This window comes from Pseudomyrmex gracilis, unplaced genomic scaffold (genome assembly GCF_002006095.1).
Source record: "Pseudomyrmex gracilis isolate BER0280 unplaced genomic scaffold, ASM200609v1 scaffold_3, whole genome shotgun sequence".
Taxonomy (NCBI): domain Eukaryota; kingdom Metazoa; phylum Arthropoda; class Insecta; order Hymenoptera; family Formicidae; genus Pseudomyrmex; species Pseudomyrmex gracilis.
Genome location: NW_018020587.1, coordinates 1,120,431 through 1,145,483, shown reverse-complemented (window position 1 = coordinate 1,145,483; position 25,053 = coordinate 1,120,431). Strand labels below are relative to the sequence as shown.

The window sequence follows — 25,053 nt, the reverse complement described above, 5'->3', positions numbered from 1 at the left end:
GGTGGTCGGTTAACTTCCGCCGTCGACGTCGGTATGGCAACGCGTGCGTCGGGCGATGCAAAAACAAACATGAATCGCCCACAAAGTAGTCGCGATCATCTAACACTGACGATCGCGATCGTTTTCACGTCGTTCGCGAGCGCGTTCAACGCGAACAATGAGGTACTCGAGTACCGGGAGCCGAACTCGTGCAAATACGACGAGTATTTCGACACCGTGTCGTTATCTTGCTCGCGTTGCGACGCCAGCGAGAATCTCGTGCCGGCCGCAAATCGTAAGTTCATCTCAACAATCCTCTTTACTTTTTTGTTGCGTATATCTGATCGCCACTGATTGCTCAGATCTCGGATGCGTGTGCGACGAATTCAGTAAGATGATCGGTCTTGAAAACGGCAATCCGCTTTGCGTGGCCTGCGATTACGATATGACCGCGACCGCCGATGGAAAGGAGTGCATTCTGCGCGCAAATTCAACGTGCAGATGCTCCTCGGATCAGATACAATGTAATTGTTTTTCATAAAATTCCATTTTCTCGGATAAACAATAATACAATAATTTTTTTTTTAAATAAAAATCTCTGTATTTCTTGCCGCCGAAGTACAAAACTTATTAAAAAAAATTGTCTTATCAAATTCAGTGGACAGAAATATAAACGGTGTTCCGTTGGACACTGTGCTTTGCGTGACATGTGTGCAAGGCACGTATCCGTCTTCCGATTGTTCCAAGTGCTTGCCTTGCGACACCCGTCAGCACAACGGACACGTTAATTGCGCGTGTCCGAGCGCGACGCACGTAAGATTACAAAATTATTGTCTGCGCAAGGACGACGTCGCCGACTGGCCCGACATCAGAGGCACGTACTTGATGAAGTTCAAAAGTGAGAACGTAGACAGTTATTACTTGAGGAGCGAATTGCAAATAGCGGTATATCTGTGCAAGGTATATATAAATTAAAAACAAAAAAAAGCTTAGAGAAACTTAACAATTATATGTAAAGTATCAAAATATAATATAAAAAAATTATACATTTATACACATAAAAAAAAAAAAAATAATTCTTTCCAGAGGAAAGATAGAACGGCGTGTGAACACTTGTCGAACGTATGCGCCTTGACTCTCTACACCGACAGCGTAGCATGCATGTTTTTCATGCACATCCCCAGGGCGCCTGTATGGTTGTTTTACAACAGACAGGACACCGTAGCGGTAATGAATAACACAAAAATATCGCAGAGATACAGCCTCAGAAGAGAAGACAATGTACGGTATATCACGAATATGCGCGTGAGATGCACCTGTTGATACGCTTTGTAGAAATTAATTTTTAGCTGTTCTATTGTGTCACTTTTTGCAGAGTAGCGTTCTCGACTTCGCGATCGCGAGATTTGCATTGAACGGCGAATTCTTATCCGTTGACAGACCGGTTCTGCCGTGTCAACTTCTGAAGAACGTGAGGTTTGGTGTGAATTTGAGCAAAAAGTGCAGAACCACGTCTGCCGAACTGTTGAACGCGCAAGTTCAACTGCTGTCTCCTTACTTGATGTTCAAGAAAGACAACAAGTCCTTTATACACGCGTTGCCTGTGATCGTGAGATCAACAAATCACGAGGTAAATTAATTGCATTTTTTTTTTTATGACAATTATAGTAACAAATCAAATGTAAAACTTACGTGTTTGTTTGTTTCGCAGAATGTTGAGGAAATCTCGCACCAGCAATTGGTGCGAAAGTTCTTCCTGGTCGACAACATCAGCGGCTTCAAGGCGTTGTCCACGAGCAGTGGATTCACGAGGTCGTCGGAACTCTCTGTGCTTCGATACATGAGATCTCTGACGGTCTTGTAAGTTTGCTCGGGTGTTATCTTCATGCGCAATGTCGAGAGCAGAACAGAAATTCGTTTTTTTTTTCAGAGTGAACGTTCAGAATGGAAAAGATCACGGTAGAATTTTTGCGCCTCTTCTGATCGTGGAGTACGACGAGCTGACGCGACAAGATTTGCACGATACTTCCGACATTGTGATCGATTACAAAGTTACGTTCACGTTGAAAGATAACGATATAGACTACAACATTGAGGTAAAAATAACAGTCGTTAAAAAATATTCTCTACGTCCGAATTGATTTCTTTGTTTTTGCAAATATCGAAATATATTTTAAAAAAATTATTTCAGATAATTATCGGAGTGCTGACGGGAATGGCTCTGATAATTTCGGGCGTCAGAGCGTGGAATTATTACAAGCGTAATCACAACGGCAATCTGAGCATCACAGTTTTGCTGTGGTTTTTGATTTACGCGATGGGCGCGGTTGGGAGTGTAATTTCTTTCGTTTGCATCGGCGTGTGCGTGTATCTGTTTGCTTTTTACAAGGGCCAAACTGTGCCTTACGTTCTGCTGCCCGACGAGAACACTGAGAGGAACATCCGAACGTACATAAATGTAGCGTTCGGCTTTAAAGTGAGTGTGAAAATGGCGTAACACAGCTTTTTATTAAAAAAAAAAAAAAAAAAAACACAATTAATCAAATTACAATAGAATAAGAACAAAATAATATTGTACATAGAAGATTCAATTTAGATTGTAGAGATGATGGGATTCGTCTGTCAGCATTGGGGCTTGAACGTATTTTTCATCGATTGGGAACAACCGAGAACTACACACAGTCAACCGAAGTACGACTCGCCGCACACTTCTCTGCGAAAATTGTATTCCAACAGGTTTTCGGACGAGAACAAATCGTCGAGAATAACGTCCGACGTGATCGCGTCCAAACGGAAGAAACGATTGCATCGAACAAACAGGAACGCGAGCCCGAGCGAAGCGTCCAAGTCCTCGTTCGACAAATACGTGCCGAAATTTTCTTCCGTCTACTCGCTCGCAAGATCTCCTCTACAGGAGACGAGCGAGCGAGTGCACAATTTTCCAATTAGCATTTGGAGAACGTACTTTGTCGCGAACGAATGGTGCAAGTTGCAAACCAGAAGGAGAATAAACGTGGCGTTGCAATCGATTTACACTCTGTGCATCTTGCAGGTCTTTCGCGCGAAAAAAAAAAATAATTTTTTTCTTTATATTACAAGAATGAAAAAAGTTTTTCACACAGACTTATTATTGCATTTCAGATATTCGATTTAGAGTCGTGGATGTTGGCGGTGCCGAAATCGAGCGGTGCAAGCAAATTCACCGAAGAGAAGACAAGTTTCACATTGCGATACGCGATTAGCACATTCGTGTACGTGTCTGTGTATTTCGCGCAGTGGTTGATTCGCATCACGTTTTACGAAAGATATGTTCGAAACAGACTGCAGAAGTTCGTGGATCTGTGCTCGATCGCGAACATCAGCGTGTTCGTCTTGGCGCACGATTATTACGGGTTTTACATTCACGGACGGTAAAATGTTTCTTTTTCCCACACCACGCAAAATTATGACGAAACCCGGTGATAACCGCGTATTTACTTTGTGATGTAGATCAGTGCACGGATTCGCGGACACCGATCTTCTCACTTTGATAAATGATCTGAAGAAAGAGGAGGACAACTTGTGCGCGCACAGAGGTCTCGTACCTGGCACGACCGATCAGACTTTTATAGTGTCGTTGACGCAGTCGTTCAAATCACTTTACGACGAGCTTATGAAACAAAAAGACCAAGTACGCAAAACCGCGTTAATAAAGTTCAAAATATCGGTTACTAAATTATTTATTATATATATATATATATATATTTAATGTTTTATATATATAAATTTTTGTTTAGGGAAATATGAGTGTTTTGAAAGAAAGCGACGCGTCTTCCATGAACTGGGAACAATTGTCCGAAACCAGATCGAAGATGAAATTGTTTCTAACTCAGTTTCTAGATCATTGCTCGAAAAACGAAGATTACATAATCAAGGAGCAAAACCTGTTAGAGAAACTGTGCGATGTATTTCTCGTAGATGCCAGAGATAAATCCATTTTCTATATCGGTAATAAAATTACATACATTTTCAAATAAATACATTGATAGTACAAGTCAAACAACTTAAACTTATTTGCAGATAACAATTACTCCTTTAACAGAGTGGTACTCTATGGAAATGAATGGTTGCTGGCAACATTCGAAATTACCGTGTTCGCGTTTTTCCTGGCGTTGTTCAATTCCTACAGTCTCGCCTGTGTTGCAACAGTCCTGGTGTCGCAATTGTTTGTGATACTTATCACATGTAATGTAAAGAGAAATCTTTGCAACAAGTCATTGTTAGATAAGAGATTTTTTATGTAACCGTAAAAATACAAAATTGCACAAATATCAATCGAAACTGACCTTCCTATACCACATTTTGCAATATTTAATTTATAACAAAGCTTTTAATAAATCAATTTTATATACATACACTATACTGAAAAAGGAACATGTATCTATAGAAATCTCTATACATTGTAATGTTTATTTTTCTCATAAAACTTAGGTCACACTTAAGTTTATGATGTATCTTTGTAACATAGTATTTGACAATGACATATTTCTACTATTTACCATAAGACATTAACGTCCAAGTGTGTGTTAATGATGGCCTTCTTCGTGATGATTGTGGCCACCATGGTAGTCAATCCCGAAATATTGTTCAATGGCTATAGTAATCAAAAATGCAGGCACGCCGAGCTTCCACCCTCTGGTCAAAGTTATAAGACCACGTTTGAATGGTGTGTCAGTTCCTTTATAGCGCCACACGTAATTTCTCAGCCAGGGATCCTTCAATCCTTTCTTAGCTAACTTCTCCTGAACACGTTGCAATTCCGGCACATCCTCCAACTTGTAAACGTCAGGGCTGGGTATCTTGTACGGCTGATGACTGTGACCTCCCATCTTCTGCGGAAAACGATATATCTGTATAGATTTTAGCTTGAAATAAATATCGATTGTATTTGTCTCAATTTTGTTGTCAATGCTGATTACGCTAAACGTCTATTTTCGTGTGTACATATATGAAAACAAAACCTATGTCAACATCAAAAAATGTTATTAAAGAGAAACGCTACTCGTTATCACGAGCATTATTTGTAACACACGCATCACAATAATATATTTATTGTATTTTAAGATTACATAATGTACCTTTTCAAGAACAGCTGACTTCTTTTAAAGATTTGGTGCACTTGTAGTTTCTTGGACCGTGAAGGGTAGTCCATACGCCATTCCCTGACTTTTTTTTTAAACTGACCTAACCTGTGAACAGAGAGAAGCCTGAGAGCGGCCCGTAAGAATTTCTGCAATAGCTTAACCGTCCTGTAAACTAGCGCTTGTAAACTCCACGAGTGGTGCACATTGGAACTACGCAGCCACGTCCACGAGCGACTTGTCAGTGCGTACACACCGTCTACGGTTCTTTTCCGTGCTGCGATCTAGAAACTATCTAGAAACTATCTAGAACTATCGCAGAAACTCTTACGCCCGTTTTCACCATCTCCGATTAACTTAATCGGCAATTAAGTATCAGTCGTGATTGGTCCATTTTAACTAAACGATTAATACGACTGGCAATTCCAATGGAATAATCAGTCGATTAAGTTAATCAGAGATGGAGAAAACGGGCGTTATGGACCTGGCCGCTCTCAGCAGAAATGCCAATTTTGAGACGCTTGCAGCATTCAGCAGCAAGTATGGCGTATGAACTAACCTTCCTTCACAGGTCCAAGAGCCACAAGGGGTCGATTGTGTATCACGCAGTGTAGTGAAAAGTACAAAGGTGAGCAAATTTACTAAAATATCTATGATCTTATTGGTCAACAACTAGTAAATTTGCTCACTTTTATGATTTTCACTAGACTTCGTGATACACAATCGACCCCAAGTGCACTAAAACCAAACCGTGCAGCAGCAAATGGAGGGGATGCGCACAACATCGGCAAGCATTTACTTGCTGCTTTGTGCGCATTCCTTCCATCGCAGCGTGCTGTAAGCGTTTTAAAACTGGGAACACCGGCTCTCAGGCTTTTCTCTCTGCTACCACAGGAATTCGTCGAGCGGCCTGGCCGATCTTAGGATTCTCTCTGGTTATACAAAGATAATTATTACGAGCGAGAGATTGTAAAGACCGTGCAAACATGTTGTTGCTTCTTGAAACAGCGGCGGGATTCGCAATATTTAAGGTAAAAATCACGATCGTAAAAATATTTAACCTAACATTTATCACGTGCTACGCGGCGGTGCCGCGTTGGTTATGGCCGGGATCATATTTGCGTTAAAAGTTTACCTCAACATCCGTTGTTTGTTTTTGATATTGAAGTAAATGTGACTGCTCACACGCATAACATTTGTTGATAATTAAAATACAACAACAATATCCGTTACAACGTCCGTTAATTTAAAGCAAGTGTGATCTCGGTCGAAGACCACGTGGTCAATTTGCACTGCGAACATACCAAGCGCGTGTATACAGTTTTGTTTCTCACGTGGATTGGATGAAAACAGAGAACTTTTTTTTGCTTTCAGTTTCTGGGCGATGAAGAAAGACTCGAAAGAATAGAAAATGTGTATTCGGACTTTAGCACTTTAGAAGCCCTCAAAGAAAAGTAAATATTATTTGTTTCTTTGATTTGTGGAAAGTTTATAATTTTTACACAAATTTCTAGAACTGTATTCAAAATGTTATAACTTATTTTAAATTTAAAATTTATTTATATCTAAAAAAATTAATAAGAGCATTAGATACAGCATCTGTTACAAGTATGTGTGTATGTTCAAGATTACACAAGCGTATCTTGTTAGATGTTCATAAAAAAGCTATTGATATCATTTTAAATAGATTAACACTTAAAACTTACATGCCTAAAATTAAAAAAAATTAGTTAGGGGGGTATTTGGGATCTTTCATATACGAGATGCAAATCTAGCATCCTATATGATTTTATGAATTGAAAATTCAATTCAAAAAACCCACATGTAAAAATAATTTACATGTGAATTTTCATACATGTGTATATATATATACACATGCACGCTTATTCCTGCACAACATCCTGGGAATGGCTCGTATTGGCCTATTTAGATGGCTCTTAGTGGCCTCTTCATTCTTAGTTAAAATTAAAGTTTTTTTTTTAAGAATATGAAATTTTTTTACTGTTTTTTGTTTGGTTTATTTTATGTATTTTATGTATTTATTGTTTTTATTTTACATGAGTGATTATTTAATCATTACAACTTATTCAATACTCTGGTTTTTTACAGATTAAAGTTAACGCATTTTGAAAGATTTGACAATACTACTGTAGCTTTAGAAGCTAGCAGAGCACTTTTGGAAGGTAAATTATCAAAGTTGTTAAAAAAGACTCTTAAGAAATGTAATCTGCACTCCGAGAAACAAAAATTGGCGGTTGCTGATATAAAATTAGGCAAAGCCATCGCAGAAAAATTAAATTTCTCCTGCATTGCTACCTCACCGATCCAGGAGTTAATGAGATGTGTTAGATTTCAACTGCATAGTTTTTTGGATAACGTAAATGAGAGAGAGATGACAGCAATGAGATTAGGTCTAGCGCATAGTTTATCGAGATATAAGATAAAGTTTTCCTCCGAGAAGATCGACACAATGGTGATACAGTCGATATGCGTACTAGACGATCTGGACAAGCAAATAAACAATTATATAATGAGAGCACGCGAATGGTTTGGATGGCACTTTCCCGAATTGGGTAAGATAGTGAAGGATAATATGTCATATATAAAGACGATGAAGGTCATGGGTTTACGCGACAATGTGACTACGTGCGATCTATCGGAATTTCTATCGGAGGACATTCTGAAAGAAGTAAAAGAAGCCGCCGAGACTTCTATGGGATCTGAGATCACAGAGTACGATGCCGAACACATGAGGATCTTGTGTGGCGAAATATTAGAACTCGATCAGTATCGAGCCGATTTGAAATCATACTTAACAGTGAGAATGATGTCTTTGGCGCCAAATTTAACGATTCTTGTTGGCGATATTGTCGGTGCACGTCTAATCTCGAAGGCCGGTTCGCTGAAAAATCTCGCCAAACATCCAGCGTCCACTTTGCAGATTCTTGGCGCGGAAAAGGCGCTTTTCCGTGCGCTTAAAGCGAGGAAGAACACGCCTAAGTACGGATTGATCTATCACACACATTTGGTTTCGTCGACGACTGTTAAGAATAAAGGCAAGGCGTCCAGGATGTTGGCAGCAAAAGCCGCTCTGGCAACGAGATTCGACGCGTTGGGAGAAGAGACATCCTCCGAACTTGGAGAGAAACACTTAGAGAAATTGGAGCAGCGACTAAGATTCTTAGACGGGACACGTCGTAACTCAAGGTTAAGCGGCACTGTCAAAGCAAGAGCCAAGTTTGAGAAATATCATTCCAACCAAGAACATATGCAGTATTCTGTGTCCGTTGATTCGACTCTGCCGACAAAGCTTGAATCAACAACGGAAGAACACAGAACAGAAGAGAAAAAAAAGAAAACTAAGAAACACAGTTTGGAGCATGCACCAAGCGCCGGCGAGTCCTCAGGCACGCAAGTAACAGTAAAAGAAGAAGCCGATGTGTCGTCCAAAACAAAAAAGAAGAAGAAACACAGTTCATCAGACTCAAGCGAGTCTTCTGGCTCACAAGTAGAGATAAAAGAAGAAGCTGATGTGTCGTTGCCCAAAACGAAAAAGAAAAAGAAACATAGTTTGGAACGTGCATCAGACGTAGGTGAGTCTTCCGGCACGCAAGTAGAAGTAAAAGAAGAAGCTGATGTGTCATTGTCCAAAACAAAAGAAAAGAAACACAGTTTGAAGCATACATCAGATGCAGGCGAGTCTTCTGGCACGCAAGTAAAAGTACAAGAAAAAGAAGCAGATGCGTCGTCTAAAACAAAAAAGAAGAAGAAACATAGTTTGGAGCGTACATCAGACGCAAGCGAGTCTATCACAGAAATAAAGGTAAAAGAAGAAGAAAAAGAAGCAGATGTGTCGTTGTCCAAACCAAAAAAGAAGAAGAAACATAGTTTGGAGCTTGTAGGAGAATCGTCTAGTAGTGATAAGCAAGAAAAGTCAGATGATGTATTGAAGAAGAAAAAAATAGAAGAGAGTTCAGAATCGATGTTTTTGTCACCAAGTCCGTTGGTAAAAAAGAAAAAAAGGAAGCACAGTTCAGCGGGTGAATCTTCTTTACAAGAAAAATCACAAGAAGAAATAGATTCGTCCTTATTATCGCAGAGCACAGAGCAAGAGACTACAATGGAAGGCACGGATTCACAACACGAGCAGTCATTCGGCGAGCCAAAGAAAAAAAAGAAAAAGAAGAAATCAAAAGAACCTAAGGCCTGAAAGTCTGTACACATTGTGCGCCATAAATGAAACATCAGAAAATGAAAAGATAAGCGCAAGTCAAAAAAATTTATATAATCGTGTAATTTTTTTTTAACTTAATTGATAGTTTATTTGAAAATTGTCTTCTACATGGAAAATGCAATCTCTCATTTAGTTTTCGCTGAATCAACGATTGCGTTTAGATGATAAATACAAATTAAATTGTTTTACGAAGAGAACACAAGCATACGTACTAATGTCGCAATTATTAATCAAGTTTGGTTTTTAAAAAAGAAAATATATAAATAAATGAAATTAGTTTTATATATTTCTGGTAAATCCTCCAATCTTTCTCCAGAGAAAAATACCAAGTACAGTATTTATTCATATAGGGACACCAACTCTCAAGCCCCAATGAAAGATCACATCGTACTTTATTTTATACACATTTTATTGTAAATTAAGTTTTTTTTTTTTTCATCTAAGAGAAGTGTGGATAAAATTAATAATACGTACTCTTATTATATTTAATTTTCATAATTCTTTTATTCCTTTTGCAAACTTATATCTGACACATTTCTCATTTCGCTGTTACACGTACGCGCACATTTTTTCTTTCATACTGTTTCAATATAGAAAATAAGAATTTTTATGTCTTAACTGCAAAAAAATTTAACAGAAAATATCCTCACTTATAGTTTAAACTTTTTGTTGTTTTTAAGAAACGGAAGTTGAGCGCATGGAAACTTCCTCTGACACACGTGCCAGGTGAATCCTGTCGCATGCGATGCACGTATGTACAGAGAATTATGGTGCTATGACTTGCAATGTTTTCACTTCCGACGCGCCTTTCTCTGATTCGTAATAGTTGTTTGTGAATCAAGTGACGAAGCGTCATAAGCCTGTGTGTACACATTTAATCTTAACAACGTATACAGAAACATCTGGATACGCGTTGTTGAATTTTGCTTGGCCATGTATTTTCCTGCTCCGTAACACGTATCACCTCCGATATTCCAATCCAGACAGTACACCAATATATTACCAGATCGTAACGTTCGTTAAACAGCGATATATGTCAAACCGATACCGAAGAGATCTCGTGATAAAATTTCATTATCTTGGTCTGTAAACTTCTAATAACAACTTAGTTATCGTTAACGTTTCGGTTCGCAGCGCTATTTATTTTGTCTGCGCAATGATTTGTGCAATGCAAAATCTTTTTAGAAAAAATCACATGTTATGCTCTTGCTAACACAATGCGTTAAAAGATTTTAAACCCGATATCTCTTTAATCGGATCAAAAGCGTTTTGTGTCTGACTTGTCTCGTTTAGTTTGTATCGTATTTCAGTTTCGGATAACACAAAAAATAATTTATCATAAAAAAATAATTTTTGAGATAACAGTTTTTAGGAAAAAGAAAATTAGGAACGTTAGAGGGACGTGTTATCTTTCCGATATAAAAAGCAAAGTAAGCATCTTCGAATTTATTCAACGTATCCCGACGTTTCTGTAACAAGTGTGATATATGTAATAGTTCATATTGTGTTTTTACACATATAAAAATATATTGTGTACTTTTTTTACATATCTACTTTTCTATTATTATTTACTTTATATTCTATTATATATATATGTGTGTGTCTGTGTATATATGTAAACCATGTTACTAACATAATGCGCATATAACGCGACATCACTTTTTACATTCACATTCGATATAAATGGCGATTCGTGAACAAAATAGTAAAAACAAAAAAACAATTTGAAGATTACACACCTTCTGATTATAATATATATGTATATATATATATCTTTATTTAATATTTCTATGTCGTTGCTTTGTTACACTAAGGTCTAATCTTAAACGTACGTATATATTAAATATATCTTTCTTTGTTAATAGAGCGCCTAGATTAAATCAACTCAAAATTTGTACAGTTTTTTTTTTCCGAGCGTAAGTTACATAAATAATATATAGGCACACGCAATTTTTTTTTTTTAAATTAATATGAATTATACGATTCAAAATCGAGTGCACACATCGATAGTTCTTTTATTTAAAGTCAGTAAAAAAATTTTTATATAAGATACACATTGCCCTCTTTTAGGACTTAAACAGTTCTTCTCTTCACCGAGAGTTCATCGATTTATCAGCCCGGAAATATCACCGAGAGGATACGCAGAACGTATATATCGAAAGAAAAACAGTTACAAATGATCAAATACGTTCTCGAAACGGGGTATATGGTAATCGTAAAACTTACAAAAAAAAAAAAAAAAAAATTACAAAATACATCATTATCGCTACGAATTGAGTAGAAATTCTTGAAGATATATCAAAAGTGCAGCAAAAAAAAATATAGATCGTACACAAAATATGTTGCAGCACAATTTATATAGTACAAGATATAATATGAAAAAACGCACAAAGGCGTTATACAGAGTGTCCTGAATTAAGTTTTATTGAAGATGTTTGAAAAATTCTGGGCTAGATTTTTTTGGAGAGAAAAAGCTTCAGTCGTCATTAAACCTTACATATATATTCTGCGCTACTTGAAAAAACCGAAATTTACTCAATCTTAAACACTATAATATAATATATACACATTTAAATAAATTATATATAGTATATATAGTACATGTATAGCATATAAATATATTTTATATAGTATAATTAACAATTTTAAGAGATTCGAAAGTTAAATCTGAGTCTTCTAAATTCTAGAAACAATTCGCAATAATTTCAAATATACACGAAGGAAAATCCAGTATTCGCAAAAGATCTTACTTAGACGACACTTTTGTTTAGGAAAAAAACATGCACACCTTCGTGATTACTTTCAAAAAACCGATTTGTAACAATTTCGATACATTGTAATCATTGATTTTTAATTTGGATCTTCTACTCACATAAAAACACCATCTAAACAACGATTCGATTTGTATATAACAATTAACATTTTTTATAGTTTTTTTTTAATGATTATTTTAAGTCTCAAAAGCTCAATCTCACAATTCGAAGATATGCCATATAACGTAATTTACAAAAATCGACACCAGATTCGTCTGTAATGTTACATTTACAAATTCCCAGGACACTCTGTAAAATCAGCCATGATCATGTAGCGACAATATATAAAAATAAGTGTATACATACATATATATATATATAAAGTGTATACAAAGTGTAAAATGTACCTCGCAGCTATAAATCTCTGGGATACACAATTTTTTTCTCTATCCTTTTCTCACCCAGAGACCGAAACAACGAATATTGCACACCGAAATACTCAACGTACATATCTATATTGCAGAGGCTGCGTGTAAGAAGACAAGACCGCGAAACTTATCCTACGTTGAGAATGTCACGCAGTTTCTTAACTCTATATAAATTCTGACCTGTCATTCTCTAAATATCCTTTTCTTTAACATTACCAGCGCAGCTATATATCAGTACGTTTCTCTACGTATATATTATATATTATAATATATAATGATCATCTGTTTAGAGTGCCATTGTTATTTTTTTGGGTGACAATGATGTATATATGTTAGGCGTATGTACATAATAAAAAGACAAAATTCGATTCTCCGGTCTACAATTCGATCCGATTTGTTTACCGAATACTGGTAAACAAATTCAGAACAGATTTGTTCTCTTTCTGGCTGCGTGCCTTGCTGAAGACGTTCCAGAAACGGAGAGTCTCGTCGCCGGCGCCCGTGACAATTGCCTCGCCGTCCGGCGACATCGCCAGGTAGAGCACCCGGTACGAATGACCCGTGAGTTTGGCCACCTGCGTCAGGCTCGGATATTTCCACACGAGGATCTGATTCTGCGAGTAGCCGTGAGTGCTGACTAGCTCCGAGCTGTGTTTGCTCCACGCCAAATTGCAAACCTGCGAACCGGTGTCGACGCACTGCATGGGTTGACCAGTCAGGGTGTTCCAGAAGCGAATGCAGCGATCGGCAGTGCCACCGCCTGATGCGAGCAATCCGTGATGATGGGGCGACCAGGCGATCGCCTTAACGGCCGCCAGATGTTCGGTGTACGTCTGAACAGGCGATAGAGAGTGCAGATTCCATACATACAGCCGGTTGTCGTTGCCACCTGATGCCAAATACTGATTGTCCGGGGACCATTTCAGTCCGCACACTTCTTGTCGATGAGCACTGAGACGTCGTTCCCCGACCACGCACGGTATTCTGACATCTCTTTGAAGAATAAGTCTGTCCCTGCTACCGGATGAAAGAACCTCCGTGTTCCAGGCCAAGGCTCCCACTCGAGCGCTGTGACCTTGCAACTTGCTTACCTGTTTGTTGACAGAAACATCCCACACTTGTATATAACCCATATGCGTGCCCACCGCGACCAGATTACCACGTTCGTTCCAGGCAACAGAAGTGACACTATTACCGTCATTAGAGAGGTCACATAATCTTGTTACTTGACTGGTGCATGCTGACCATAAATAGACACAGCTTCCCAGACCCACACTGAGTACATTCTGAGAAGACCAGTCAACTAGATTCAGATAAAAGTCATCCTGCAGTTCTGGGGCATCTAGAACTTTGAAGGGTATTCTTGAAATCTTTCTAGTTGCCTTTCTAGGTGATCTCAGTAATTTCTGACTCTTAGCACTGAGAGGTGACAAGGAATACGGCGAGCTCTGATCGAGCAAACTGCGATCCTTGGTAGGTGTGGTATACTTGAATAGGTTCTTGGTTACCAACGGTGACAGCACTCTGCGTTCTTCGCACGGGCACTTGACGTCTTCTATGCTCGCGCCGAGCAGTTCGTTCTTTAGCAAACAGGAGTACGCAATACCGTCGCGATTACCCTCGCCGTTTTCTCGAGTCTTCTTCGCCACCAGGCCGCTTCTGCTGTTCTCGCTGATCATCGAAAACGTGGTTTGCCAGTTGTTGCCTGAGCGGGTGGGTATAAAACGGTCGTAGCTGTTGTTGCACGTTGACGTCTTTGTGGGCGAGAAATAGGCGGACGGCGAGAAGTAACTGTTAGGTACGATATTCGGGCTGCCATCGCCGCCTGTTATTCCGGTTGTGATCGGCTTCACCAGCCGTTTCTCGTACTCGTGATGAAACATGATGACGGTGATCAATCTTCGTCACTTGGGCGACAAAAGTCTCGAAACACGATACTCGCGCTCACATAGTTTTTTAAAGGACCGTTCGTGTTGTGGACGCTCCACAACGATGGCAAAACTCACAGATATTAATGCACACAAGGCACCGCAGAAACTTCACTCTTCAAGATCTGACACGGCTCATCCACAGTTCAACCGCTCTGTCGCATTTCACACGGATTTCTGATGTGGTCTGAAGTCTGGGACCATCGTCGATCGCTGGGACGTCGCCATGGGGCGACATCAGCTATCGGAATGGGGTTCGGTCATGTTCATTCTGATTTAACTCGAGCAATCGAGAGTCGATTCTCACTCAGGATCGTAACTGCCGACCAATAAGAGTTCAGAGCGATACGAACCATGATACAGTTGATTTTATCGACCGTTGTACTATCTTCTCTCTTTCTCTCTTTCTCTCTCTCTCTCTCTCTCTCTCTCTCTTTCTCTTTATAATAGTACTATGCATCATTATAGTTTAATTAGATTGTTTTAATCGGAAATTATAACACTCACATTTTACACAATATGTATATATATATGTATATATACACACCACATTACATTTAAATAAGACTACCTACTTGTCTCTTTCTCATTTTTTACTTCTCAAGAAAATTAAGATTATGATTATCACGCAAAGTAAATATTGGAAACTATTATATCTGTTTCTACAAGGAATGTTATTTATTTAAAAATCTCTTTTTTCAACCCAATCTTATCGTTACTCGGCCGTTTATGTCGTTTGCATCTGCGCATGCACGATGCAGTCATCGAATGAATTAAAAAGAAAGGAAAAGAAGAATTCGCGTAAAATCAATTGCAGGATGAAATTTTCGCGTGCGAGAGAAGAGATATATTTCAAAACAATTTTCTACGCATTGCGAGCATGTCTTCGTTTGACGACGTAACGGAAAAACTACCAATAGGATGCCAGTCGACGCGATCGTTTGCTTTTCGTCATCGTTCATTTCAAGCGAGTCATTTAAATGCCGAGCAAAAGGAGAGGGGAAGCTTGTTCAGCACGTTATCGAGGATTGTCAAGAACCGACGAAAAGGTTTTGTTTACTGCAAGATACGACCAACAATGCCAGCCGAAAAGGACGACGCTTGCGACCTAAGCGATGTCGCGCTGCAAGAAAGCTCGGACACCGAAACTCAGGTAAGTAATGCTGATATATAGATATGAAAACTATTTTGTCTCTCACTTAACCTTTAATTGTGCAAAGAACATTTTTTAAAATAAGTTTTTATGTCATTTAAATCGATCAACCGATTAAATTACTTCGATAAGAAACCATATGCTGAAAATTATAAATGTGAGTTTTTATTATTTCTATTTCCCGTTCTCTATATATGTATATGTATACACTTAGTAGTTTGGTTTGAGATTTATTTTTTTATACTTTATTATTAAATAATTTAATTAGAGCTTAGTTTACATCAAAACTTTTTCACACGTAGAACAGTTTTATGTAAAGTTTATATAAACCATTGCACATTACTTGTTTGTACGTACTTTAATTGTTTAATTTTTTAAACAATATTTTCATATACAGTGCAAACATAAATTAAGCAAGAAACCAAAAAGAGTGTTACAATTTTCCGATGGTATATTGGAGGAATATTCATCCGAAGATGAGATTGACGCACCAAAACCTGAGAAATCCGTAGTGCAAATAGATACTGTAATTAGATCACATAAAATTAGTTTTTAGAATATGTAAATATGACACACACGCACACACACATATTATTTTGTAGAAAAATATGAATTGGTTACCATGGGCGTGGCATCAGACGACAACGATTAGTTCGAAAATGTTAGACGGCTGCGATTATGTTGGGGAGTGTTTGGCAAACTTCTTTGGCATAACGGCGCCCAAGTATCAATTTGAAATCAATGAATTTTACAGACTACAGAAGCTTGAGAGGGAAATGCTTCACAAGCAAGATTTGGAAATGGGTGGATGGAGTCAACAAAACAAAAACAATCTAATAAACAACGATGCTATATCGTTAAATGAACGCAATTGATAACAAAAAGTTTGTTTAAATGTTCAGCTTTATATTTTTTTAAGGAAAATATTTAAATAAAAGTTAAAAATGTGAAAAGCACTATAAACAATAAACAAAAATAGAACCGCTACATAAATATGCGTACTAATATAGAAATCAATTTCAACGTAGAATTGTAAAACCCAAATTTCAATTAATGTAGAGTTGCGTTGAGTTTTTTTTTTTTCACTTTATGGCAATAACGGTTTTGGCATGCGTATTTAGAATATCGTTCGCACTTCTATTGCTTCGTAAGATAATTACGTTCCGTGTCATAAAATTTAGTCACACCTAAACCTAAACTCAAATTCCTACTATGCTAGAAGATTAGATGCTGAGAGTTTAGTTCCCTGCAAAACACAAGTCCTCAGATAATGTAGTCTTTTGAGATAATGTAAGATAATATTGTATATAAAAAATAAAGCTTCCATGTGTGTTTCTGTACGATGAAAAACTTTTCAAGTTATTTATTGCAATAATTATATATTACATAAATTGAAAGATACTTATTTATTGTATGTAATTTATATTTATATTTATATATATATATGTATGATGTTACGATATTGTATCAAATCTGTGTATATCTGTATTATAAAAAATATATATATATATGTACATTAGAGTTCAATGCAAAACAATTTTGAAATCTGCATTTGCACATACGTCCGTATGAAAATAAAATGATATACTCAAGTAAACAATGTTTAGTTATTTATATCAATAACAATGGCTTGATAAGATTATCATACAATAGACAATAAGCGTAATAATTAAATCAATATTTTTGTATTTGATAAAAAAGGAACATTTTCTTTATATAATATCGCTTAAACAAAATTGTTTTTATAACAAAGCTGTTATTTTTCTTCTTGCTATTTGACAGACATCGAGAAACGATATATCTTGTAGCAAATATATGATATATATATTGTATACGCTATTATACAAAGTTACAAGTACATATTGCTCTCAACATAGTTGCTCTTCAAATTTTCTCTACAATCTTGCACGTGTTATATTATAGTTTATTTCTTGCATGTACATGCGCGGGTTTTTTAAACCATCATAAACAATACAAAAGTCTAAAAACACATTGGCAGAAATATCTTTAAACGTTTATATTCCTCAGGATACTTGGATTTAAATAAAATCTGGTTAGAAAAAAATTTACGTTTCTGGCACAAATCTATGTAGTGCGCTAGTTAGGACTAACAAGGAGCTTTGAAGACCCTGTGGCAAGTGTCTTTGCAGCCAGGACCCTTTGTATTGCTCTATGTGAGCCAACATCTTGTTTGCTATGTCGGTTCGGAAAATCGGTGGCAAGTTGCACACTCCCAGATTGATAACCGCGAGGCCCATATTACTGTTCGGATTCACGCCAACTCCGATCAGTGTTCTGCCGATCTTACAGGCAGTCAACATGAGATCAGAGGTCAATTGCAGTTCCTGTATCTCCATCGATGCGAACTTCGAAGATAGATTCGCCTCGTACAAGGAGTGAGATATCCGCTTGATCTGCTTTGTCAGTTTCTGCAAATACGCAAAGAGCAAAGCATTCCACATCTGTTACACAGATTGTATCTTATCATATATTTCAGAACTGAATAAATAAATTTACTTACGGCAAACAGATCAGCCGAAAGATATTCCAAGTTTACGTTATCCGGATCGGTCAACAGTCTGTATAATGTGGATCCGCGATTATCGGGTATTTGTTGTAGGTCTTTAATAGCTTGATTTTTACTTAAAGTTAATACCAGCGTATCCAGACGTCCCAGTTCCAATATCGCACTACCAATTTTATATTCCGAATCTTGAAACACGTGTATGTCTAATAATTTTGTAATACATTTTTCCCTGTAAAACAAACTTCAACATTTTAGATATACGATGTACAATAACGTAAATGAAAAAAAAAAAAAAAAAACGATTAAAGTCAATTGTTACCTAACTGATGCACACAATTCAGGAACATCATAATTATCGTCGGGATCTAAATCTATTTCAGTCAGTGGATTCCACGCTAAACCAGCCGCTACCAGATAACCGATCCACGCGAAAGGATGTGGTGTGAGGTGATGGCTGCCCGACCAATGCGAGACAACAATTCCGATCGAGTTCTGTTCTAAAGAAGTTTTTATCGCGTTTCTTGTGTTGGCATACGTTGACGCCGGACATCCCGCTAAACTATTATAACTAGCTGTGCCGGAACTTGGCAGAACATTGCCACCCGCCAACCTAAATGCTTCCGTCCATTCAGAAAAATCATAATCAGTCTGCAACAGATTTTTATATTATTAAATGTCGCGCGCATTTTGTGCAAGATATTCATCTTGCTGTAAATACATCGCTAAAAACTATTGGAGAAACTTCAATGTTACCTGAAATCCATACTCGACGAGAATAATATTGTTCGGAATATTGTGAAAGTCGGGTTTGGAATGTAAACCGTTGGAACACAATAACAGAGTCGTGCTCGAGCTCAGGTTGAGAACATGCCAGAGTTCTTGAAGACACGAATACGACTTGAATACTTCCGACATGTCTGTTTCGATTGTTTCACTGATAGATACGTTCAAATCGAAGTTGTCGGGCTGCACTAATAAACTGGCTAATCGCGGACCGACGTGAACGTAATTTAAACTAGGAAATACTGCGAGCAATTCTTGAAATATAGGCCACATCTGCGCCAGATGATGCTGACCGACGTTAGAATCGACATCTAGTGTCGGAACTATGTCTAAATGACGATCTCTGAAAAAATTCGTCGGTTTTAGCAATTGTTCACTCAACTTTATAGATGATGTAATCATCTATAAAGCATACCTGCAGTATCTATCCAGAGTCACCATTTCGGACTTCGAATAACAAAGCTGCCAATCACAGTTAGGTATGAGTCTGGAGAACAGGTGTAAATGCGAGATCTTAAACGACGAGAGCAAGTCTATGGTATGCAGCAGATAATCTAAGGTCGGTATGCGTCCTCTGGGCGAAATATCCAACAATATAGCGCGATGCGAGAACTTTGGCTCGTCTTTTATAAGAACGGGCTCGATCTCGATTACTTCCGAACTACTCTGGTTCTTGCTCAGACGTAGAATCTGTACGAATGTGCAGACGGCATAATGCAACCCCGCCAAACTGCCGGCGCTAACTTTGACCGAGTTTTGCGTAATATGCAATTGATAGCCGTCTGCGTTATTAAATAAGCTCTTATTCACGATACACTCTATTGTATTGTCGTTGAGAAGTTTGCTGCAACTGGGTTGCACCTCGCCGATCTTCACGTCATGACCCAGTTCCAGTAAATGAGTTCTACTGACCTCCCATACGTCTAATATTCTATGTACAGATTCACTGCCCTATAAAATAATTGGTACTTACATTTATACACACGCACGGTAGGATCCGCTTAAGAACAACAAAATATAAAACCAATACAAAACTAGATATAAGATTAAATATCTGATATTTTTGAGAGAGATACAAATGTTACCTGAATTATTGATATAAGAAGCTCTTTTCCGGCCATAAATGGCGCCGTAAAGTTTTTTAATTCAATTATAGCCTTTGGTTGCGGCCACAATAAACTGTAGATACTTCCTTTGTCGGCGCTACATTTATTCGGACTCTCCTTGCCCGTATCACGCAAAGGCACATCGTACATCGGATCCGAAGACTTATTAGATTCGATTGATAATTGGCTCATGTTGTTCACGAGATTCTTCTGACAAAAGTTTGTCTCTGTGTATGACGTTGCAGGACTGTGCATCGTTTCGTTCTCGTTCAACATAAAGTTCGACACGAACTTCTGCACGAGACAATGTAAAGATTGTTTCTTTCTGGACAGATCGTACGGTGTTTTTCCTGTGAATGTTCTGAAAGAGAAAAATTGCTTTTTAGTACGCTTGTTATATACACACGTGAAAAAGACAACAATAACTCACCCTTTGGTAGCTCGTACGAGAGGATTCGCACCAGCCTGTAACAATGCCTGACAAATGGACACATTGCCGCGATTTACCGCATCATGTAACGGTGTTGCGCCACAGCCATTCTCAGCGTTTACATTGGCTCCCTTATCTATGCAAATAAATCCCAATAATAAGTTATTATTGTTAGATCCAACATGGAAACTAAAATATGCATGTGTTACCAAGTAAACATGTGATAATTTCTTTATTCCCATAACACGCTGCCCAGTGCAAAGGTGTGTTTTTACTATCTGGCGAGTCCCATGAATTAACATCCAATCCTGCGTCTAACAACTGCACTACTCTGTCTACTCTGTAAAAAATGTCCTTTGTAATGTCAATTAAAACACAAATGATACAATCAATGCATCTTAATGTATCTTGTTGTGTTAAAGAGAGATCATCTCAAAACCAATTGTAAAAATATTTACATACTCAGAAGCAGCTGTTGCTCGCAAGAGTTCCTCTATGTATATTCGTCTTATTGCATCGCTTGAGGCAACATCAACTGCATTATGCCCATTTGCATTCTGAACAGCTGGATCAGCACCACAGCTCAAGAGAGTTCGCACAATATCTGCTTGATTGGTCTGTGACATAAAAATTAGAACTAGAAAAATCATAATACAAAAAAATCACAAAATTAGAAGACTACACTGCAAACCTTAGAAGCGTATGATAAAAAAGTTCCTTCTTCCAAGACCGGTTGGTTCAGTATCTTATCTTTTGTAATACCATCCGTTACATTACCATTTTCACCTGGAAAAAAAACCAAGCCAACGTAAATTAAAAAATTTAAAATTGGACATACATAATAATGATAATACAAGAAAATTGATGTGTAATATTTGTGTTTACCAATAAAAACACATATTTACATCACAACAAAAAGTATCGCACATATCGACATTTTACGTACACGCGTCTAAAAGCGACCTGATAATGTCAGTACGTCCGTATTCGATCGCCGTGCGAATGTTCTCGCAAATGCCTTGCATCTCTCTGCTCAAATTCAATCTATAACTTGGGAATCAGAGTGGCGTATCACCTGGCATCATAGGGACGCTCTTTCGCTGTCAGCTGTCAGAAATCGCGCCGCTCATACTGTCAACCTCGCACAGCATAGCGGTTTGATAGACTTGGCGGCGAATATACATATACATGTATACATTAAATATATATGTATATCAATTTAAAAACACAGAGAAGACTGAGAGCAGCCACGGTTCACTTTTGCTGTTTACGCTTTTCCGCCTTAAGCCAGCGCAATGGATAGTGCACATTGGCAACTACGTAGCCATATCCACGAACGACTTGTCGGTACATACGTTATGTTCAAACGTGAACATGGTTCTATTCCGTGCGATATCTACAGGAAAGAGTAAAAAAACAACACGTGAAAATAACGTGACTGTAATTTATATTATATATAACATTAAATAATACACATATTATACATATAATTTATTATATATTTATAATATTATACTTTATATTGTATTATATGTATTATATACATACTACAGAGTAATGTCACTGACCTCGGTTGCGCGGCCTTGGCGGGGTCATTGACCTCGGCCGCGCGGCCTTGGCGGGGTCACTGACCTCGGCCGCGCGGCCTTGGCGGGGCACTGACCTCGGCCGCGCGGCCTTGGTGGGGGGGGGTCACTGACCTCGGGCGCGCGGCCTTGGTGGGGGGGGGTCACTGACCGCGGGCGCGCGGCCTTGGTGGGGGCGGGGTCACTGACCGCGGGCGCGCGGCCTTGGTGGGGGCGGAGTCAATGACCTCGGTCACGCGACTGCGGTGGAGTCACTGACCTCGGTCGCGCGACCGCGGCGGTGTACTGACTTCGGTCACGTGATTACGGTACATATATATATATATACATATATGCGTATGTGTGTGTATTATATATAGAATATTACATATAATATATATAATATTCTCTTTTTTACCCTTTTTCCTGTCACGTGTTGTTTTTCCACTTCTCTCTCTCACTATTTTTTGATTTTGATTTTCATGCGTTATTTCTGACATTTCTCATATGTGTATTATATGGTTTATAAGACGTATATACTATCTGTCATCGCGGTGACAGGTTGTGTTCACTGACAACACGTTAAATAAAAATAACAATAGCGTGTTCGTAGCGCGCGCCTGTGTTGTGCTAGTCTTTAAAAACGTGAATCAAATGGTCCACTGAGCCACAACTGCACCAAACCAAACCTTTAAAAACGTGACCGTTGTGGACATAGCACGGAATAGAACTATGTCCGTTTGAACACGAACGTACGTACCGACAAATCGTTTATAAACATGGCTACGTAGTTGCCAATGTGCACCACCCATGGACATTGCGCTGGCTTAGAGCGGAAGAGCGATTACACATTTTTTTTTGGACTTGATCGCTCTCAGTCTTCTCTTTGCTATGGTAAAGAACCACTCAGGGATACGTTCCAAAATCCTACCTCGGTTACTAAAATACTATATTTCACGTTACTTGTACTATAGATTTTGGTTAACAAAGTAGGAACGTACCCTAAATGCACCAAACCAAACCATGGAAAAGTCATGCTCTCGATCTATTTTGATCTTTAGATATTTGTGTTGTATCTTTGTAGTGTCTGAAGAATATACTTTTCCGTGAAAGAAATTTATATATATTCCAAAGATTTGCAGATAGAAAAGAATAAAATTGATAAATTAACAGTTTACAGCACTTGTGTGCAGCATTGTGCCAATTTGTTTAAGTATGATGACTATGGAACTACTACTCGGACTGCAAATAAATTCGGAGATGGCGATGCCGATTACGTTGAACGGTATTACTTTGAAAACAAGAGTGGAAGAATTGAAACAAGAAGCTGCGCGGAAATGGAACGTACCCAAAAATTCTTTAGGTAAAATCACCTAGCGTTGTACTTGAGGACTCGTATTTGAACTCGAGTTTGTTTCTTCTTTGACAGTTTTAGTTTTATTCTTCTAACTCTTACATATAAAAAGTATTATATAAAATCTTGCAAATTTTCGAAGAATGACACATGCTTTAAACGCTTATAAATCTTTTATAGAATCAAAATATGTAGTATTAACTTCGTATGTGTATTAAATATTTAACATAAGTGTGTGTAATGTGTAAGAATTTGATTAAAGGAGCATCAACTTATGTGATTTGTTTTCTTGTCAGACTTTATTTACTGTGGAGTCATACTCGAAGATGACGCAACTGTAGAATCTATCGGACTGAAGAGCGGATCAATGATACATGCGCTACAAAGGGAAGAATTTGCAGCACCAATAGCAAAGAAATATATATCAGAAGATTGTATTTTGCAGCTAGCTATAGCGTTCAAGTCTTTCAATGTGACTCCTGCTTTCAGAAGCGCTCTGCATGTAATTGTTCTTTATATATACATATGTGTTTTGATTTTTTTTTAATTATACAGTGCATTATTATAAGTATAGAAATTGTATACATAAAAAAATTTTAAATGTTTTAGCGTATAATTAAAAGGCCAGAAGTAGTAGACAATATTATCTTATCGTCTCCTGGATTACACAAAGATGCTGTTGCCATTGCCATATTACAAGATCCTGATTTGATGTCACACTTCACGGATGTTGATACTGTTAAAAAGTTAGTCAAAAGAATCTCTCTCAGAAAACTTTTTATATATTCATCTACTTTTTATAAATTATATTTTTCTATATATATGTATTAATATAAAAAAGATTTTTTCAAGTATATGTTTTGTTTGTATTTAGAATCGCGGCATTGCATCCAACGTTAATCGATGCGGCGCAGAACGTAATAGCAGCTGTGCATGAGGAAGCGCATAATGCAACGTCCAGCGGGTCTTCCAGCAGCTCGCTCTCCAGCTTGCAACCCACTACCGCGCGTTCCTACAGCGTAGACAACATGACTCTGGAAGAGGAAATGGCACGTGACATCGCGCAGTTCTTCGCTACACATCCCGTGAACGACAACGCGCCATCCTCGACGTCCAGCAGCGCCAATCAACCCGCGGCCAGCAACCAGAGCACCGGTGTCATTACGACGCAGATGTTTATGGACGCGATGAGACAAGCCGCGCTGGCAACGAATTCGAATCCACAACAAACATCCGCGTCGGTATCGGTGGGTTCCCTGTCGCCCGTATTACCGCCGTTCTCGTCTCCGCTCACCGATCTAGACAGACAATTGGGACAAATGCACGAAATAGGTCTCCTAGACGATACGGTGAACATTCAGGCGTTGCAGTTTACCAACGGCGATGTGCAGGCCGCAATCGAACTCGTGTTCAGCGGTTTTAACGACAATTAATCGGACATGAACAACAAAAAACAACGGAAGGTGATACGAATAATACGTTTAAATTTTTTGTATGTTTAATAAGATGTGTGTAAAAAAACAATTTTATTTCGCATGTACATATATATGAATACAAAATCAAGAAGAAAGAACGTTAATTTGCACGTTCATTTTTAAACATTAATTTTTTCTGTTTTTATATTTTTAAGTAATGTGAGAAATCACACGGAATAATGTTAATTTATATATTATTTACGGTCCACGTGGATTGT

General features: G+C 38.1%; 7 protein-coding genes across 11 annotated transcripts; 4 read left to right on the top strand and 3 right to left on the bottom strand.

Moving 5' to 3' along the window:
* Positions 1-14: 14 nt before the first annotated feature.
* Positions 15-4,378, top strand: LOC109854780 (meckelin). Of its 2 annotated transcripts, none has more exons than XM_020428220.1 (13): positions 15-274; positions 342-503; positions 638-939; positions 1,066-1,260; positions 1,355-1,609; positions 1,691-1,839; positions 1,910-2,075; positions 2,171-2,455; positions 2,576-3,031; positions 3,121-3,389; positions 3,469-3,649; positions 3,756-3,966; positions 4,039-4,378. In XM_020428220.1, the coding sequence occupies exons 1-13, from the start codon at positions 34-36 to the stop codon at positions 4,260-4,262; spliced, it is 3,096 nt and encodes a 1,031-aa protein (XP_020283809.1). In that variant the 5' UTR covers positions 15-33; the 3' UTR covers positions 4,263-4,378. The 2 variants fall into 2 exon arrangements, with proteins under 2 accessions (XP_020283809.1, XP_020283819.1); XM_020428230.1 differs by having other exon boundaries at positions 200-274; positions 370-503.
* A 30-nt stretch (positions 4,379-4,408) lies between these two features.
* On the bottom strand, positions 4,409-5,202 carry LOC109854798 (NADH dehydrogenase [ubiquinone] 1 beta subcomplex subunit 3). 2 transcript variants are annotated; one of them, XM_020428265.1, is made up of 2 exons: positions 5,097-5,202; positions 4,409-4,850 (listed from the first exon to the last, which is right to left on the bottom strand). In XM_020428265.1, the coding sequence occupies exon 2, from the start codon at positions 4,845-4,847 to the stop codon at positions 4,545-4,547; it is 303 nt and encodes a 100-aa protein (XP_020283854.1). In that variant the 5' UTR covers positions 4,848-4,850; positions 5,097-5,202; the 3' UTR covers positions 4,409-4,544. The 2 variants fall into 2 exon arrangements, with proteins under 2 accessions (XP_020283854.1, XP_020283862.1); XM_020428273.1 differs by having other exon boundaries at positions 4,409-4,847; positions 5,097-5,191.
* Positions 5,203-5,902: 700 nt separating this feature from the next.
* LOC109855962 (nucleolar protein 58) lies at positions 5,903-11,586 on the top strand. Its single transcript, XM_020430719.1, has 3 exons — positions 5,903-6,130; positions 6,474-6,553; positions 7,209-11,586. The coding sequence occupies exons 1-3, from the start codon at positions 6,086-6,088 to the stop codon at positions 9,307-9,309; spliced, it is 2,226 nt and encodes a 741-aa protein (XP_020286308.1). The 5' UTR covers positions 5,903-6,085; the 3' UTR covers positions 9,310-11,586.
* A 1,231-nt stretch (positions 11,587-12,817) lies between these two features.
* LOC109855967 (fizzy-related protein homolog) lies at positions 12,818-15,140 on the bottom strand. The gene has a single exon (XM_020430731.1). It carries the CDS (start codon positions 14,395-14,397, stop codon positions 12,913-12,915), a length of 1,485 nt encoding a protein of 494 aa, XP_020286320.1. The 5' UTR covers positions 14,398-15,140; the 3' UTR covers positions 12,818-12,912.
* Positions 15,141-15,227: 87 nt separating this feature from the next.
* On the top strand, positions 15,228-17,067 carry LOC109855976 (protein FAM177A1-like). Its single transcript, XM_020430745.1, has 3 exons — positions 15,228-15,595; positions 15,993-16,121; positions 16,198-17,067. The coding sequence occupies exons 1-3, from the start codon at positions 15,323-15,325 to the stop codon at positions 16,468-16,470; spliced, it is 675 nt and encodes a 224-aa protein (XP_020286334.1). The 5' UTR covers positions 15,228-15,322; the 3' UTR covers positions 16,471-17,067.
* On the bottom strand, positions 17,068-21,606 carry LOC109855953. 2 transcript variants are annotated; one of them, XM_020430698.1, is made up of 11 exons: positions 21,388-21,606; positions 21,133-21,227; positions 20,904-21,058; positions 20,651-20,781; positions 20,442-20,577; positions 19,991-20,372; positions 19,321-19,856; positions 18,876-19,248; positions 18,442-18,770; positions 18,117-18,351; positions 17,068-18,024 (listed from the first exon to the last, which is right to left on the bottom strand). In XM_020430698.1, the coding sequence occupies exons 1-11, from the start codon at positions 21,464-21,466 to the stop codon at positions 17,662-17,664; spliced, it is 2,814 nt and encodes a 937-aa protein (XP_020286287.1). In that variant the 5' UTR covers positions 21,467-21,606; the 3' UTR covers positions 17,068-17,661. The 2 variants fall into 2 exon arrangements, with proteins under 2 accessions (XP_020286287.1, XP_020286298.1); XM_020430709.1 differs by lacking the exon at positions 17,068-18,024 and having other exon boundaries at positions 18,206-18,351; positions 18,447-18,770.
* A 1,287-nt stretch (positions 21,607-22,893) lies between these two features.
* LOC109854668 (ubiquitin-like protein 7) lies at positions 22,894-24,939 on the top strand. Of its 2 annotated transcripts, none has more exons than XM_020428011.1 (4): positions 22,894-23,291; positions 23,657-23,862; positions 23,970-24,106; positions 24,235-24,939. In XM_020428011.1, exons 1-4 carry the CDS (start codon positions 23,222-23,224, stop codon positions 24,791-24,793), a joined length of 972 nt encoding a protein of 323 aa, XP_020283600.1. In that variant the 5' UTR covers positions 22,894-23,221; the 3' UTR covers positions 24,794-24,939. The 2 variants fall into 2 exon arrangements, with proteins under 2 accessions (XP_020283600.1, XP_020283592.1); XM_020428003.1 differs by having other exon boundaries at positions 22,895-23,369.
* The last annotated feature ends 114 nt before the right edge of the window (positions 24,940-25,053 follow it).

Bases quoted from the DNA above. Each gene is read 5' to 3' on its own strand.
- LOC109855967 (XM_020430731.1), bottom strand. From the start codon at position 14,397: ATGTTTCATCACGAGTACGAGAAACGGCTGGTGAAGCCGATCACAACC.
- LOC109854780 (XM_020428220.1), top strand. From the start codon at position 34: ATGGCAACGCGTGCGTCGGGCGATGCAAAAACAAACATGAATCGCCCA. The intron at 275-341 runs GTAAGTTCATCT...CTGATTGCTCAG, and splicing joins TCTCGTGCCGGCCGCAAATC to ATCTCGGATGCGTGTGCGAC. The intron at 2,456-2,575 runs GTGAGTGTGAAA...GATTCAATTTAG, and splicing joins ATGTAGCGTTCGGCTTTAAA to ATTGTAGAGATGATGGGATT.
- LOC109855976 (XM_020430745.1), top strand. From the start codon at position 15,323: ATGTCTTCGTTTGACGACGTAACGGAAAAACTACCAATAGGATGCCAG. The intron at 15,596-15,992 runs GTAAGTAATGCT...TTTCATATACAG, and splicing joins GCTCGGACACCGAAACTCAG to TGCAAACATAAATTAAGCAA. The intron at 16,122-16,197 runs GTAATTAGATCA...ATTATTTTGTAG, and splicing joins CCGTAGTGCAAATAGATACT to AAAAATATGAATTGGTTACC.
- LOC109855953 (XM_020430698.1), bottom strand. From the start codon at position 21,466: ATGCAAGGCATTTGCGAGAACATTCGCACGGCGATCGAATACGGACGT. The intron at 19,249-19,320 runs GTATGCTTTATA...GAATTTTTTCAG, and splicing joins ACTCTGGATAGATACTGCAG to AGATCGTCATTTAGACATAG. The intron at 18,025-18,116 runs GTAAGTAAATTT...GCGTATTTGCAG, and splicing joins TTTCGGCTGATCTGTTTGCC to AAACTGACAAAGCAGATCAA.
- LOC109855962 (XM_020430719.1), top strand. From the start codon at position 6,086: ATGTTGTTGCTTCTTGAAACAGCGGCGGGATTCGCAATATTTAAG. The intron at 6,131-6,473 runs GTAAAAATCACG...TTTTGCTTTCAG, and splicing joins CGGGATTCGCAATATTTAAG to TTTCTGGGCGATGAAGAAAG. The intron at 6,554-7,208 runs GTAAATATTATT...GGTTTTTTACAG, and splicing joins TTAGAAGCCCTCAAAGAAAA to ATTAAAGTTAACGCATTTTG.
- LOC109854798 (XM_020428265.1), bottom strand. From the start codon at position 4,847: ATGGGAGGTCACAGTCATCAGCCGTACAAGATACCCAGCCCTGACGTT.
- LOC109854668 (XM_020428003.1), top strand. From the start codon at position 23,222: ATGATGACTATGGAACTACTACTCGGACTGCAAATAAATTCGGAGATG. The intron at 23,863-23,969 runs GTAATTGTTCTT...TAAATGTTTTAG, and splicing joins CTTTCAGAAGCGCTCTGCAT to CGTATAATTAAAAGGCCAGA. The intron at 24,107-24,234 runs GTTAGTCAAAAG...GTTTGTATTTAG, and splicing joins GATGTTGATACTGTTAAAAA to AATCGCGGCATTGCATCCAA.